The sequence below is a fragment of the Salvia splendens genome, chromosome 1 (genome assembly GCF_004379255.2).
Source record: "Salvia splendens isolate huo1 chromosome 1, SspV2, whole genome shotgun sequence".
NCBI lineage: Eukaryota > Viridiplantae > Streptophyta > Magnoliopsida > Lamiales > Lamiaceae > Salvia > Salvia splendens.
In genome coordinates, this window is record NC_056032.1 from 36,294,580 (window position 1) to 36,310,671 (window position 16,092).

General features: G+C 35.9%; 3 protein-coding genes across 3 annotated transcripts; all 3 read left to right on the forward strand.

Annotated features, from left to right (window-relative positions):
• The first annotated feature begins 6,576 nt into the window (after positions 1-6,576).
• Positions 6,577-8,068, forward strand: LOC121781707. Its single transcript, XM_042179430.1, has 2 exons — positions 6,577-7,437; positions 7,520-8,068. The coding sequence occupies exons 1-2, from the start codon at positions 6,577-6,579 to the stop codon at positions 8,066-8,068; spliced, it is 1,410 nt and encodes a 469-aa protein (XP_042035364.1).
• Positions 8,069-9,923: 1,855 nt separating this feature from the next.
• LOC121748675 (UNC93-like protein 3) lies at positions 9,924-13,487 on the forward strand. The gene is made up of 10 exons (XM_042143164.1): positions 9,924-10,474; positions 10,559-10,722; positions 11,180-11,243; positions 11,318-11,431; positions 11,522-11,566; positions 11,942-12,189; positions 12,295-12,385; positions 12,531-12,643; positions 12,747-12,870; positions 13,046-13,487. The coding sequence occupies exons 1-10, from the start codon at positions 10,322-10,324 to the stop codon at positions 13,229-13,231; spliced, it is 1,302 nt and encodes a 433-aa protein (XP_041999098.1). The 5' UTR covers positions 9,924-10,321; the 3' UTR covers positions 13,232-13,487.
• A 1,858-nt stretch (positions 13,488-15,345) lies between these two features.
• On the forward strand, positions 15,346-15,863 carry LOC121748684 (histone H4). The gene has a single exon (XM_042143176.1). The coding sequence runs from the start codon at positions 15,399-15,401 to the stop codon at positions 15,708-15,710; it is 312 nt and encodes a 103-aa protein (XP_041999110.1). The 5' UTR covers positions 15,346-15,398; the 3' UTR covers positions 15,711-15,863.
• The last annotated feature ends 229 nt before the right edge of the window (positions 15,864-16,092 follow it).

Genomic DNA, 16,092 nt, shown 5'->3' on the forward strand with positions numbered 1-16,092 from the left:
AGAAAACGGATCGATTCCATAAGTTTAGAATATGAAGATACTAAACATAATGTTTTAGACAAAAATTGGAAAGTAGCCATACGTTTAGAGCAATTTTGGACTTTAAAAAAGTGTGAATGTTTTCAATTGATAAGGTCCGCAACCTCGAATTGAACAAATATATCTGATGCCTCTTTTGCAGCCGTTGAGATATTTAAGCAACTGCGAATTTCATGCTTATTACACTTGGCTGAATGCAGACCCTACTTAAGCTTACCGGACTATATTTCTCTCCTACACACCCAACTGCGGCAATAGCTTTCTTTTCTTGTCTCAAATGCCACCATATGGACTTCTCATAACCTCAATTACTGTTTCACTTATCATTATATTTCAAATCCCGGAACACTTAAATAATCAAATCAAAATTTCCAAGAAATTCTGCAAAACGACTTTCGACAAAGCACTCATTTGCGGTCTTTTTTGGTGTATCCACTAATTTGTACCCTCTCCACACTTTATACAAAACAACTTTTGAAAATTCATCCTCTATCTCTTCAAGTGGGGCATCAAGTAGCCAAATTTTGCGATGCGTCGAAATATAGCTATTTTCTAAATTTTATTGATTGATATTTTTATACACAACAGTTTTATTTCAGAGAACATCTATAATCGGAAAAAATAGATAATCTCAAAGATTTAGAGAAAATTTAAATAATTTCAAAATTCGAGAAAAGTTAAAAAATCTTAAAAGTTCATGTATTTATAAGCAATGAGAGTGATCAATTGCTAACTCATCATTTAATTGTTAACTATAACTAATTTAAGACCATATGATTTTAGAAAACTTGTGGTCTACAATTTGTCATGTGTAATTTTCGTTTTTATTAATTAAATCGAAAAAAGATAAAAAAACTACCAAATTAGGGTTTTAGATGAAAATGTCAATATAGTGTTTCGAAAATATCAACACAATACTTTGAGAATGTCAACACAATGCTTTGAGAATGTTAACACATCGCTTATATTGACATTTTACATGTATTATATTGACATGAGTCCCCTTATATGTACAATACCTCTTTAGTGTAGAAATAGAGACTAAATATTGACAATTATATCTAAATTTGATAGAAGAGATTTAAATACAATATTCATCCCGTTATTGAAATAGTTCAGCCAAAGGGTAGCATAGTCATTTGATAACTTAAGTCAAACACGGTAAATTGATTCTGCTTAAATCACGGGTAAATGAATAAGGGTAAAAAAACCCACCCCTCAGCTTCCCCCCACTCTCTTCTCCCACAACGCGGCGGCGCAAAATTCCAGTCGCCTTCCCTCCTTCCATCTTCCTTCTCAACCCTAGCCTTGCGCCTATTATCACCATGGTGGACACGAGGCGGGGCAAATTGAACGGTATTTGTTGTCTTCACAATTGTTACAGTCTGCCAAATCTTTACAAACTAATCTCTAAATTTTGGTTGTAGATGAGCGGATGTTGCGTTCCAGAACTTCATCCGGTGCTGGTGAGTTCAGATCATTTGTTAATTTAGTTCAGATTTTGTGTTTTCTAAATCTAGTTTTGACACAAATTAGTTCACTACAATAATTTACTTCAGTTTTTTTGTTTTCATATTCTCATTTTTCTTCTAATTAGTACAACCACGACCTTCAATTGGAACAAGTAAACCCGACGTCCTCTTAAAACAAAACCCAGGTCCTACTCAAACCCGATTAAACCAAACCTTCCAGGTGAGCTAATCCCAATTCTGGAATTTACTTTTTATTCACTATTTTTTGTTTAATTTAGTTGATTGAAGTTCTTGTTTTTCCTTCAAGTTTGGTTGGTTGTTTGATCAAATATGTTTGTCTGATGTAACCGAACTTATCAAATTATAAGATAAATATGTTCAAAATCTGGTGAAGTGTTTCTTTTTCCTCAATCAAGTGAAATTGTTGTATTGTGTAATGTATGTATCCTTGTCAGTTCTGCATTCATTATAAACTTGAATTGATGAGTTGATTTTGACTGTATGATGCTCTGGATTTATCACAATGTGTAATCAAGTTATGTGTGAAGGTGAATCTAGTAATATATATAATGAAGTGCTCAATATTGGATTAAATATGTACCCATGTAACTGAATTCTCTTTGTTTTCACTCCTCCATACTGGAATTTAGGAACTCGTGAGATAAAGAAAGTTCACTCATTCAAGTTAGTGGTGATATTTATTGAATGAAGGTTTTAAAGATGTAACTGAATGTATACAATTATAAGATGAAGTCTTGTCAACAACAACTGAAGTATTATGAAATTATAAGATGAAGTCTTGTACAAAGTTTAGTCTTTTAATTTAACCCTAAAAGCCATTTTCCAGTCTTTTAATTTAACCCTCTTCACTATTTTCCGGTTGTCTTGAAAATCTGCCGCAATTGTTTGATCAAACATATAGAGGTAGACATGTGAGTGATATTGGTCAAATATGTAGTGAAGTTTTGTTTGAAGTGATCTTGTATAAAGATGAATAAATTGTATAAAGATGAATAAATTATACCATAACATGAAGTAATTCTTGTAAGTAATTTGTTGTATTAAATTTGATAAATTTTTGGGGTGAAATGATTTCTTTATATAATGAAGTAAGATGGTTATTAGATGAGATAATTTCCTACTCTGATTATTTAACCGAATTAATTTCATTTCAAACTGAAAAATTGTTGGTGTGATAAAATGTATATATGTGGTTTGGGAATGAAGTGGTTTTACATTAATGTTTATTATCTGATACTTTTAGGAGCTTCAAAATTTGATCAAGAACGAGCTAATGAAGAAGGGAGGTCTAAACGGAACAACGACAGAGTACAGAAAGGCAAGGACAATATAAACAATGGTGGGAACAAAGGTTCTACTTCAGAAGCCAATAATGATCCTACTTCAGGAGCCGAAAATGCCAAAGGTGTGTTTTATTAACGTAAATTGTAATACATTATGTATGATTATTCATACTGACCATAAATCTTTATTTTAGGATTGAAGAGAAATAGGGAAACGGATGAAGAGTTTGTTGGGGAAGGTGCCAAAATAGAGAGGATGGCAATGCCATGGAGGACAACAACTAATGCTGAAGATTGTGGTGTCTTTCCGATGAGACACATGGAAACGTACAAGGGCGAACGCGTGGAATATTGGAATTGTGGGCTAAAAAACAAGCAAATGAGTACTGCAAAGCTTGAGGGCCAAATACTATTAAGCTTTGATGAATACAATAACTAGTCATGAATGCCTCAGCAACAAGAGCATAACAACAGAATACTACACAGAGGCAAGCAGAAACATGGACATTGATGTTGAAAAAATGATAGCAGTTTACCTAAAGAAGAAGTGATGTAATAATTTGAGAATGGCACAATTTTTTCCACGGATTTTATTATTAGGTCAAACTAATCAATACTAGTATATCGTCAAGTGCAGTTATTAAAATTTTATAAGATAAAGTACTATGATTACATGATGAAAAGATTACAATACATAATGAGTAAGATTATATTATGGGATTATTATGCCGCTGGATGCATAAATATGGTTATAAGATGAATTAAATTTACTATCATATGAACAAAATATTTTATGAGATAAATAAAACATAAATAAACCAAATAACATAAACAGATCATTATGTATAAAACAATATTCATCATACAGGTAGATTAGTTCATCCACCTAAACCATAAACAGAATAGCCTAAATATTTCATTTATTATGAAATCATTTTCATTGAAACAAAAAAAATAGATTCATCTAAGTAAAATATAAAGAAGTTCAAAAGCTGAGACATTACATTAAGACATAGTAACAAAATGGATCATGAACTACTTTTTTTTTTGTGCTGCTCCTTAATCTTTTAGCAATTTCTGGCATCATGGTTACCAACCTGGCCGCATTCGGCACATTTACCACCTGTCTTCGCCTTCAACTTCATAGCTTGCTCAAGGCGTGTGAGAGGCCGTCTTCCTGAACCATTTGGGGAGGACATTCAAGGACAATATATAAAAACACAAAATAAATATTCACATTATTAACTAAAAGCTTTCATAAGACTAACACATAATAATGTTTTTATTAACATAAAATAGCTAAAAGGTTTCATCCCAACCGCATAAAAAACACATTAATTAAAACTAAGCGAAAAATAATAATAAATCAGAGATGATAAACAGATTTTGAATAGAATAACACACTTCATACAAAATGAAAACTAGTTCATTACGACGATAAAAAGTTTCATTCAATATGAAAAATAATTCACTGCTACGAACAAAAGAATAAATCAATACACCAATCACTAAAATAAGCATTCAAAAAACATGATATCATAACAAACTTGATTAAAATCGATATAACTGACCTGGATCGCCTTCGGAAGATTCGGAATCAGAATCAAAAAGCGAGCCACCAACTGGAGATTGTAACTCATCGAATATTGTCTCATGATTGTCGTTAATATTTTCTGTAGAAGTAGTTCCAAGTACGTTTGCTGCTTCCGGAGAATATTCAATTGTGGGAGAATAATTGCCCGAGTTGTCCATTGATGTTCTGGTGATTTGCGTCCTAGGCGTAATGGTGTTTTGAAGAATCCATACAACCAAATCAATCTATAACAAATAGCAAGAAGTAGAGACTATAGTTGAATATTGTGACCGGGTGAAATTGCAGATTTAATTTATGTAGAGAGATTGGTGATTCAATTCCAAATGATCGTGAATTCGTGATTCACATAAAAAAGATGCAGATATATTTTCCATAATTAAGTTGCATGAATTAAGTTACCAAAATAACTGCGTGACTAGTGGAGTTCCTAAACAACCCTTTTGTAAGATTAATTGAATTAAAAAAATCAAATTTAATTGATAATATTGGACTGTTAGATTCCACTAACGGGTAGATGAGATTTGTTCATCTAGTTCTATCTTTAAAATGAGTTCGACATTGAATACAATTCATACTGACATATTTTATATATCATGTTGACATTTGTTGCTTACAAAAAAATTGAAATTTTTTTATTTTTTTTTAAATTTTGACATCGGAACATATGCAAATTATATGCGAAAAAATCCTTATGAAATTATGTTTAATTATGTTTAATTTGATATATGTTGTACGAAAAAATAATGTAAATCGAGAAAGTTATATGCGTTTTAAAGTTATGAGATATTTTTTAAAAGTTAGTTACAACTAATTTGTTGTAAATTGACCTTAATACCCTTATTGACGTTTTTTGTTAATCGTATTAATGTTTTGGGCTAATGATCTATGCCCTTAATTTAAATATCTAATGACTATTATTTAGTTATAATTAGCAATTAAGTATTGAGCTAACAATATAACACTCACCTTATAAGCAAATCCCCTTATTTAATTTAAAAAAGTTCATGTATTTAAAAAAAAACCAATTTTAGGAAAAAAAATCAGAAAATAGTAAAATTGTGTACTTAGACTCTAGAGACAAAATTTATTAAAATTATACACAAATATAATTACGAGTAAAAAGCGACGAAAATATCAACGAACTGTTGCACTTCTTCAAAGGAATAACAACCCAAAATTGATCCCAAACCTAGGAGACTCAAAAAGAGTTTTAAAGAATCCATATTACCAAAAAGAGGGAACATCTTTTTTGGTTCACGAACTTTACTAAAGTATCATTTTAGGTCCGTAAACTTTGAAAATATCATTTAAGGTCTACCAACTATGAGTTAATATCATTTGAAGTACTTTTTACTATTTCCAAGTTTATTTGGATGAAAATACCCTCAATACCTTAAAGAATGTATATTTTTAATAAATTTATCATATACTCCTATTTTTTTATAAATATCTTTACAATATATTGTTGACAAATTTTCTAAATATAATTTGACCTTCAATATTATCATTTAATTTTGTGACATGCAAGAAAAGATCTTTATTCAATTTTTTATTATTAAAGAAAATTTCTTTATTCAATTTTTAAAAAATTAATATAAAAAATTGAAGAAGCAATTTTACTTGTATGTCACAAAATTAAGTGATACTCCCTCCGTCCCAGATAATTGGGGTCAGTTTGACCGGGCACGGGTTTTAAGAAATGTTTGTTTGACTTTGATTTAAATGAAGTAGGTAGTTAAAATGGACCCCACCTTGTTACTTTTTCATTGCCAATTTCATGTAAAACCTGAATTCGTTTTAATTTGAGTAAAATTAAAAATTTAGATTCAATGTTTAATTTTTAATTAATGTGGATTACTTGGCAGTATTGAAAAATGCTTGGCAAACTTACATAAACAAGCTGGTAAAAAAATTGACAACCTGTGCATTTAACAAATTCGAACATGCTGCTCAATTTCTTTTTTCATTCAACTCCACAACATACAACATTCAGATTTTAATCAAAGTACACATAGAATGTTTTTGGGAGGGAAATGCCAAGATGCAAATTTTTAGGAGGGAACTTAGTAGCAACCCATACCAACTACCACTACCTACAAAAGGACTACCTACACAATAAAGGAGAGTTTTAGAAGTATTGCCCTCAGAAAATTTTCATCATAGGGCTATGGATTCTGCTGCTGGAGAAACTGTCGGAGAGACGGCCGGAGACATAGCCGGAGATAAAGCCTCGCGAATCATAGGAGTGGACACCAAGAATCTGATAGCACAAAGCATGCTACAAGGAAGCCGCTTAGGTAAAATACCATACGGAGGTTTTGTCAAAACAGCCAAGGACTTTGGAGTGAGTAGGAAGACAGTCCATCGAATCTGGGCAGAGGCCAGCAAGCAAATCCAACGTGGTGAACCTGTGAGCATAAAAGACCGCGTTAAAGGCTTCAAGCGCAATGATTCAATTAAGCTAGATCAAAACAGGGTAAGATCTCTTTCTGTCCTTGAAAGATCTACCATCCGCAAAATGGCTTTCAAGCTAGATTTAAGTAAGAGCACAGTAGGCCGAATGGTGAAGTGTGGAGCCTTGAGGCCACACACAAATGCTGTTAAGCCGGTGCTTACTGCCGTAAACAAGGTCTCAAGAATGAAATGGGCCTTAACTCATGTGCAACATGTTGTTAACAATGGTATGCTCAAATACCACTCAATGCACAACGTAGTGCATATAGATGAAAAATGGTTTTTCGTGACAAAGACTACGGATAGATATTACCTGCTGCCAGATGAGGAAGAACCATATAGGGCATGCAAGTCAAAGAGGTTCATCACAAAGGTGATGTTTATGTGTGCAGTGTGTAGACCATACTTTGGAGACAGTGGAAATGTCATATTCGATGGAAAAATAGCCATCTTGCCATTCACAAGACAAGAGCCAGCAATGAGAAAATCAAAGAACAGGCCAAGAGGCACCTTGGAGACCAAGCCCATTCAATCAGTGAACAAGGATGTAATGAGAGAATGCCTTATTCATAAGGTACACTATTTTTGCATCCATTTTTCATGTCAAACTGTATCTAATCATACTGCACACCTCACACACTTAGATAATGATGCAGATCATACCAGCAATCAAGGTTAAATGGCCAAATAACATAAGCAAGGACATATTCATCCAACAAGACAATGATAGACCTCACATCATGCATAATGATGCAGAATTTCAGTCAGTTGCAAACACAGATGGGTTCAGATTCCATATCATTTGCCAACCATCTAACTCTCCTGATTGTAATGTCTTGGACTTAGGATTTTTCAGGGCCATCCAGTCAATACAGGATGACAAATTGGCTAGGGGAGTGGATGAGTTAGTGGCTAATGTGCAAGCAGCCTTTGATGAACTTAGTGCAGGAACATTGAACAATGTTTTTCTGACTCTTCAAGGATGTTTAACTGAGATTTTGAAGGAGGAAGGGGGGAATGGGGGGAATGGATACAAAACTCCACACATTAACAAAGAAAGGTTGACAAGGCTGGGGATACTGCCAAAGACATTGGAGGTTGAAGAACATATAGTGAAGGCTGCAGTGACTTACCTCCAACAGCCTGAACATAATGAGATCAACTCATATGACATCTCAAATATCAGTACAGCTGTAGGGTTCTAAGATCAGTAAGGTAGGGAACATTTTTTGGCAGGTGACTGTGGAAGCCTCAAGATTAGGTGTGGCTTATGCTATTAACTGTTTTTTGTACACTTTTGTAAAGCCTCCAAACCTACATGTGTAGGGGTGGCTTCTAAAATCCTAATCCCTCAGAACATTGTCATCATAGGACTGCATAACTACCAAAACAACCTCCTAACCATGTAAAGGGGTGGCTGTTGTAAAGTCAGTGTGTGGTTTTTATTTCCCTCAGATATTGCTGTTTATATCAACTCACAAATAAGCCTCCTAACCAAACAAGATGGGTGGCTTAATAATCAACATATATCTATAATAACAACACACTGCAAATCATCATAGGGTAGGGTATGATCAACACAATAAACAGCAACATTCAATCAACAAATGAAACCACAGCAGCCAACACAACATCAAACCTCCAACCCATACCAACAAACTACAGCCTCCACCCTACAAAAACAACCACAGCCTCCAACACATACCAACAAACCACCAGCCTCCAACACAGACCAACAAACCACCAGCCTCCAACACAGACCAACAAACCACAGCCTCCAAACCCATACCAACAAACCACAGCCTCCAAACCCATACCAACAAACCACCAGCCTCCAACAAACCCATACCAACAAACCACCAGCCTCCAAACCCTACAAAAAAAACCACAGCCTCTAACCCAACCCAACAAAACAACAACAGTGAGTGACAATATATTTAGATTAAATCTAAAAAACCAGGCAGCAAAATGTCAAGCATCTGTCTCTCAAAGTCCGAATACACGACGGGAGAGGCTTCAGTTGGATCGGAGGGTGTGGCTGGTGGACCATCGGAGGGGGTGGCTGGTGGACCATAGTAGGCAGGTGGTGGCTGCCCGTAGTAAGGGCAACCACAGTCCAAGTAATCGATGGCGGATTGAGAAGGCCAAACATCAACGGGAATGAAGGATTCCAGTTGGGTTTCGGGAACAACAGTTTCAGCTAGGGTTCCGGCGACGACAGAGTCGTCGATGGCGGAGGCGGAACCCCACATATACTCCGGCGTCTCTGGGACGACGAGATCGTCCAGATCGGCCGATAAAATGCCAGGAGGAGAGTCAGGATGATCACCCATCGCCGTAGATCTAGGGTTTTCAGAAAGCGTAGGTCCAGTATTTGGACCTGATGGGGTTCGATTTTGTGTGGAGGCGGATGAAAACGGTGGAGGCGTTTTGTAGATCTAGGATTTTCAGAGGGAGTTTGTGGATGAAGAAGGGGAATCGATTGTGTGGAGAAGGAGACGAAATGGTGCAATGAAATGGAGTAAATGGTGCAATGAAGTGGAGTAAATGGTGCAATTGGGGTAGGCGAACCAGTAATTAAGAGGAAGAAGAGGAATCGGTGGAGTAATGAAAAATGAGATGAAATGAAGTTGAATTTGGGTAGCCGAGAGTGGATTAAGCGTGGAGTAATTTGTTGCCAAAAATGGAAAGTTTGAAGTGGGACAAATTATGTGGGACGGACCAAAATGAAATACTGGGACGAATTGTCTGGGACGGAGGGAGTAATATTTATGGTCAAATTATATTTAGAAAATTTGTCAACAATATATTGTAAAGATATTTATAAAAAAATATGAGTATATGATAAATTTATTAAAATTATATACACTTTAAGGTATTGAGGGTATTTTTGTCCAAAAAAACTTGAAAATAGTAAAAAGTACTTCAAATGATATTAATCTATAATTGATGGACCTCAAATGATATTTTCAAAGTTCATGCATCTAAAATAATATGCAAAGTTCACGGAAAAAAAAAGATGTTCCCTCTACCAAAAAAAGGTCGAACCACATGAAGTAAAGAAAGAGGATTTTTTAGTATGTTGATTGATCTTAATTCATGTTCAGTTGAATTGAAGAATTGAAAAATGGTTTCTTGTTCAGTTGCGAATGCAGAATTATTGCCTGACTGCACACCAGACAAAGACTAGGCAACAAAGCGACCCCAATTAATATGGCCGAATTCAAGAATAAACTACACTCACGGCTGTCTCCATCGTCCATACATATATAGCCGTCTCATTTTGTGTTAATTATTTTCAGATTCAGAATCTTCGATATCGTCAACATTTTGTGTCTTTTTCTTCTGTTGATTGGCGCCGGCTAACCCATTTTCAGCCCCTTTTGTTAAATTCATCTGTGTATTTATGTGTCAGTGATTGCCCACCGATATTGAATCACTGATCTGAACTAGCTTCAATGGCTACCGACGAGGAGAGTCCGCTCGTTGCTGAACAAGCTCCATCGCAACCGCTCAACCACAGGAGAGATGTTTACTTACTCTGCTGGGCTTTCCTCCTCATCTTCTTGGCTTATGGCGCTGTGCAGAATTTGGAATCTACCATCAACACTGTAATTTCCTCCAATGATTTGTTTCTCTTTTTATTATGTATTTTAGGTTTCTGTGATGAAAATGCATTTCATTTGCTCTTTTAGGAAGGGGATATGGGCACCATATCGTTGGGGATATTGTATGTTTCGTTTGCGATATTTTCGCTGGTGGCTTCGATGGTGGTGAAGAAGATGGGATCAAAGAATGCTTTGATTCTTGGTACAACTGGATACTGGCTGTTTATAGCAGCAAATTTGAAGCCCTCTTGGTATGTATATATCTCTGATTTAGTGCTGATTGATTAATAGTTTTGGTTGACTTTTTGCTAATATTTGTTTTGGATAATGATAATGCACTAGCATGTGGATTTAGGTTTAAGTGGAAAATTTGAGTTCTCACTTGCTATTTGATCACTTTCATGGTAGAAAATTGTGAGGGAAATTGCTTTAGTTTTTGGTTTGACAGTATTCTTTCTGTTTCATGATTCATCTATAGAGAATGAAAATTAAAGACTTTGTTCCAACAGGTTCTCATTTCTGTTCTGGATTATGCTAATTCTGATTCACATACCCAGCTTATACTCCACATTCTTTCTTTAATAACCTAATGGTTTCTGGATTTTATGATATTGGCAATGATGTAATGGACAATGATAAATACAGAGCTTCCAAGATGTATGCATTTATGTTCGTCACTGATCTAGAATATTTCTGATCACCTTCTAGGTATACTATGGTGCCAGCTTCCCTATACATGGGATTTGCTGCCTCTATAATATGGGTTGGACAGGTTTGATGCTTTGTCTATCTTTTGATGCTTTGAACTCAATCTGCATGTTATGTGCTAACTTTCTACTCTATCAGGGGACATATCTCACATCTACTGCTACAAGTCATGCAAACGATTACAAATTGCATGAAGGTACGGTAATTGGGAAATTCAATGGAGAGTTTTGGGGGATGTTTGCATGTCATCAGGTGCAGAATGCTTTCTTTTGAATCATTAGCAGTTAGTGTTTCTTAGCAAAAACAGTTAGTGATAACTTTTCTTTTCCTTTTGCTCTGCAGCTCGTTGGGAACCTTGTCACTCTTGCTTTATTAAGAGATGAAGAGGTATGCAGTAGACTCATTATTTTTGAGTTTTGACACTTCATGGTTTGAAGCAAGATACTTTCTCTCAATTTACTTGTTATCCAAGTCAGTCAATCTCAAATTACGAAATGAAAGTCCCTGTGATAAGGAGGAATCCAGATAAAGATTCAAATTTTATTTGCCTCATTATGTATTTCCATGATGCATGAGGTAGCTTATCTCTCTGAATAACGAGTTCATGAAAAATTCCTGTTGACATGAACCACTAGCTGCTTTAGTATATTATTCCAGGAATTTATGTGAAGAAAAGAAAGTATCCGTCAAAATTGTACTAGCTTTTTTGTATCACTCTCATACACTGAGTAAGTATTAATTATTGAGCGCTACATATTGCAGGGAGGAACAACCAGTGGCACAACTCTGCTTCTAATCGTATTTCTTATCAGCATGACTTTAGGCACAATTCTGATGTGCTTTTTGAGTAAGAGAAACAGTAAAGACGAAAGACTGGAAGACTCTGTCAACACCGTTTCATCTTCAGTAGGGTCTTTATTATCTTCCATGTTGAATCTATTATTCGACAAACGGATCCTCTTGGTTATCCCACTTATCGCATATTCAGGACTACAACAAGCATTTGTCTGGTAACGAGCCAGAAAGAATCATTTCAGCATTCATTTTGTTTTATAAACATACATCTCACTGTTGTTTTTCCCTTCTTCAGTTCATTTATAAAGGTTTTTTTTCAGGGCTGAATACACGAAAGAAATTGTGAACCCAGTCCTCGGGGAACAAGGTGTTGGTGGTGCTATGGCTATATATGGAGTTTTTGATGCAATTGTAAGTTTCACTAGGATTGTTGGTTCATATCCAATTCTAGCATGATCTATTTGGAATTCATTTTATCGGACACATTTGCATTGGAGTATCTTCTTTTCTAATATGATGGTGGTTTGATTGGTTCTCCTGCTGGAACCTTTATCAGAGTTCGCTTGCAGCTGGTCGATTTACATCCGGTCTTTCATCGATCACAATAATAGTCTCGGGTGGAATGTTGATCCAGCTCATTGTACTGCTTTGGCTTCTGCTGAGCTACAGGTTGATTCTCTCAACAAGGTTCATTAAATCATTTCTGAGGGATACATACAGATATAAAACTTTATTGCTGAATATTTACTTGCTTCTATCTTTTATTTTGTAGCGTGGTGAGTGGCATCCTCGGTACGATTCTCCCGCTTCTGATAGGGGCCTTATGGGGAATTGGCGATGGAGTGCTAAACACACAGCTGAGTGCGTTGCTAGGAATTCTATTCAAACATGATCTGGTACTAATTTTCTCGTTCACATTTGTTGATATGATTTTAGTGATTGAACAAAATATACTGCCTCCATCCCTTGTTAAATGAATAGTATTCCTTGTCGTGGATTATTGTATCTATGATTACCATATCTTTGCAACGTGCTGCGAGACTCCAGTGATATACCTCGTTGTGGTTGCAGGAAGGAGCTTTTGCTCAGCTGAAGCTGTGGCAGAGCGCTTCAATTGCTGTGGTGTTTTTTATAAGCACATCTATATCATTTCAGGCAATGCTTGTTATCATGGTTGTGGCTCTGTGCCTCTCGATGGGTGGGTTTCTTTATCTCACACTGAACGTGGAGAAAGCGGTTGCAGGGCGTGCTTCTTGACCGACTACGAAAGGATAATTCCAACCCAACATGCTGGTGAAATATTCTCTCTGCTTGCCCTTTGTGTACAGTAAACGAGCATGTGGTTGCAGATTCATTCCCTTTTTTTTAGCCATTTTGTTCTCTCTTTTATTGGTGAAGTGTGATCTGTAATTTTGCTTCATGGAATGTAATTTCTTCAAGAATATGGAGTTGGCTTGTTGATATGTAATGCGATGCGACTGTTATTCATCAATCAAATATGTAGTTTGAGTTATTTCTCCATATTAATCTGTTTCATAAGTTAAATTAATTTTACATGTTACACTTATCAACACAAAACTATTCTTCAAAAAGTAGTGAAAAAAAGAAGAAAGAATAAGCAGTCGTGGATACTTGAATAAATACTCCCTCAGTTTCACCATAGTTGAGGCGAAACTTTTCGGCACGGAGTTTAAGAAAGGGAGGTTGAGTGTGTTGAATAAATAGATAAAATAAGTAAGAGAGAGAAAAATGTGGAGAAAATAAAGTAGAAAGTGAATAAAGTAGAGAGAAAAAAGTAAGAAAGAGTAAAGTAAGAAAGAGAAAATAATGACTATATATGGAAATGACTCAACTATGAAGAAATTTCCCGAAATGGAAAAATGACTCAACTATGAAGAAACGGAGGGAGTATTAATTAGCATAAATGATATGCCACATACTTTATTTGAGCATTATTCTCGTTTAATACACGTTTAACATTGTTCACTTCAATTTATATATTTAATTTAATTTTAATACATTAAAAAATATTATTAAAATTTCTAATTTCATAAAACTCATAAAAATCAAAGCTCGATTTGTTCGTTTTCTCTATAATTTCAAATAAATTAATAAAATAATAAATTAAGATTTGATTTGAAATTAATAATTTCAATAACATTTTTTAATGTATTAGAAACAAACTAAATACTCCCTCTCTTCCATAGTAGTGGAGACATTTATTTCTGGCACGTATATTAAGAAAAAATTATGTTAAGTGAGTTATGTAAAGAAAAAATAAAGAATGAAAAAAAAGTAGAGAGATGTGGAGAGAATAAAGTAAGAGAGAGTAAAGTAACTGAGAAGAAATGTGTTATTTTTACTAAAAAATAGAAATGACTCCACTACTATGAAACGTACCAAAATGGCAAAATGACTTCACTACTACGGAACGGAGGGAGTAGTATATAAATCGAAATGAATAACGCTAAATATATGCTAAATAAGAGTGATGCTCATATAAAAAGCTCACCTAATGTATGAAGGAAGCATATCATTCCTCCATATATATATACATATTGTATGAAGCATATTATTCCTCCATATATACATATTATATGAACTAATGCACATCAATAATAGAAATATTACAACTAAGACCGTCAGCAGTGGGGCGCCCTAGGGCGCGCCACGTCAGCATTTTTATCCTCCCCCTTCTCCATCTGCAGTGGGCGCCCTATGGTCGATATGTTCGTATGCACAACTGAATGAGAAACGAGATTTATATAAAAAAACGAAACCGCGTGCCATCGTCCGTGGCCTTCACAATGGGGCGGACGATGTCGCGGACGATGGCCATCGTCCGCGACCATCGTCCGTTGCGTCCGCAATGAGGCGGACAATGGCGCGGACGATGGCTATCGTCCGCAGTTTAAGTCGCGCCCGAAGCATAGGCCGCGACTATCGTCCGCGGCCTATGCCACACACCCACAGTGGGGGCGGATGATGAATGGCGCGGACGATGCGCGCCATCGGACGTGCCATCGTCCGCCCATTGCGGATGGTCTAAAAGCAAATAACAGACGTTGGCTTCAGCTTACTAATTTTTCCGATTAAATAATTTGAATTGATAGGTAGGACCCGGGTCGGAAAAGGGCCAATTCGACCCGGTACTACATTACTATTTTCAGTCACATTAAAAAAACACAATCCGCACCAAGCATTCATCTGTCAATCCTCCACCGCTGATTCATCAGTTATCTACGGTCCCAAAAAGCCCAACAATCTTAACACGGATAACCATCTCTAGCCGTTCCCAAAATCTCAAATCCAACGGCTTTCAGTAATCTCCAACTCCTGCCGTCTCTTATAAAGACGCATCCATTTTTCGCCCAAAACCAAATTGAAAAAAAAAAATACTAATCCTTTCTTCAGCTTCAACAAAATGTCTGGGCGCGGCAAAGGAGGCAAGGGTTTGGGAAAGGGCGGAGCAAAGCGCCACCGCAAGGTGCTGAGAGATAACATTCAGGGGATCACAAAGCCGGCTATCCGCCGTCTGGCTCGCCGTGGTGGTGTGAAGCGCATCAGCGGCCTTATATACGAGGAGACTCGCGGCGTTCTTAAAATCTTTTTGGAGAATGTGATCCGTGATGCCGTCACCTACACCGAGCACGCTCGCCGGAAAACTGTCACCGCTATGGATGTTGTGTATGCTCTGAAAAGGCAGGGCCGTACTCTCTACGGCTTTGGCGGCTGAGATCTTAGAAATGGTTGTAAATGGCCTATTTGCTAGAATTTAGGGATTTCAGTGTTTCTGAAATTTGTTAGGCTCAATTTGATTGTTACAGTTTCTCTTAGATCTTATGCTTTGCTTGTGTTGAAATTTGAATGAATCTTTTAATTTATCTCAGATTTGATTCGAACAATTTCTACTTTGAATTTTATTTAGAAATTATTCCCCTATGGGAAAGTATTGGATTTACTACTAGTCAATATTAGTAATTTATTGTCATGGGTCGAATTGGTAGTGATGTGGAATTTGGATTTTCCGACGTTAACGTAACAAAAGACTGTTCTTCAAAACTAAATTGTACCATTTCAAAATTTATACTCAATTTTAAGCTTTTTGGTTTTTGTAA

Bases quoted from the DNA above. Each gene is read 5' to 3' on its own strand.
- LOC121781707 (XM_042179430.1), top strand. From the start codon at position 6,577: ATGGATTCTGCTGCTGGAGAAACTGTCGGAGAGACGGCCGGAGACATA. The intron at 7,438-7,519 runs GTACACTATTTT...ATAATGATGCAG, and splicing joins GAGAATGCCTTATTCATAAG to ATCATACCAGCAATCAAGGT.
- LOC121748675 (XM_042143164.1), top strand. From the start codon at position 10,322: ATGGCTACCGACGAGGAGAGTCCGCTCGTTGCTGAACAAGCTCCATCG. The intron at 10,475-10,558 runs GTAATTTCCTCC...TTGCTCTTTTAG, and splicing joins TGGAATCTACCATCAACACT to GAAGGGGATATGGGCACCAT. The intron at 10,723-11,179 runs GTATGTATATAT...ATCACCTTCTAG, and splicing joins GCAAATTTGAAGCCCTCTTG to GTATACTATGGTGCCAGCTT.
- LOC121748684 (XM_042143176.1), top strand. From the start codon at position 15,399: ATGTCTGGGCGCGGCAAAGGAGGCAAGGGTTTGGGAAAGGGCGGAGCA.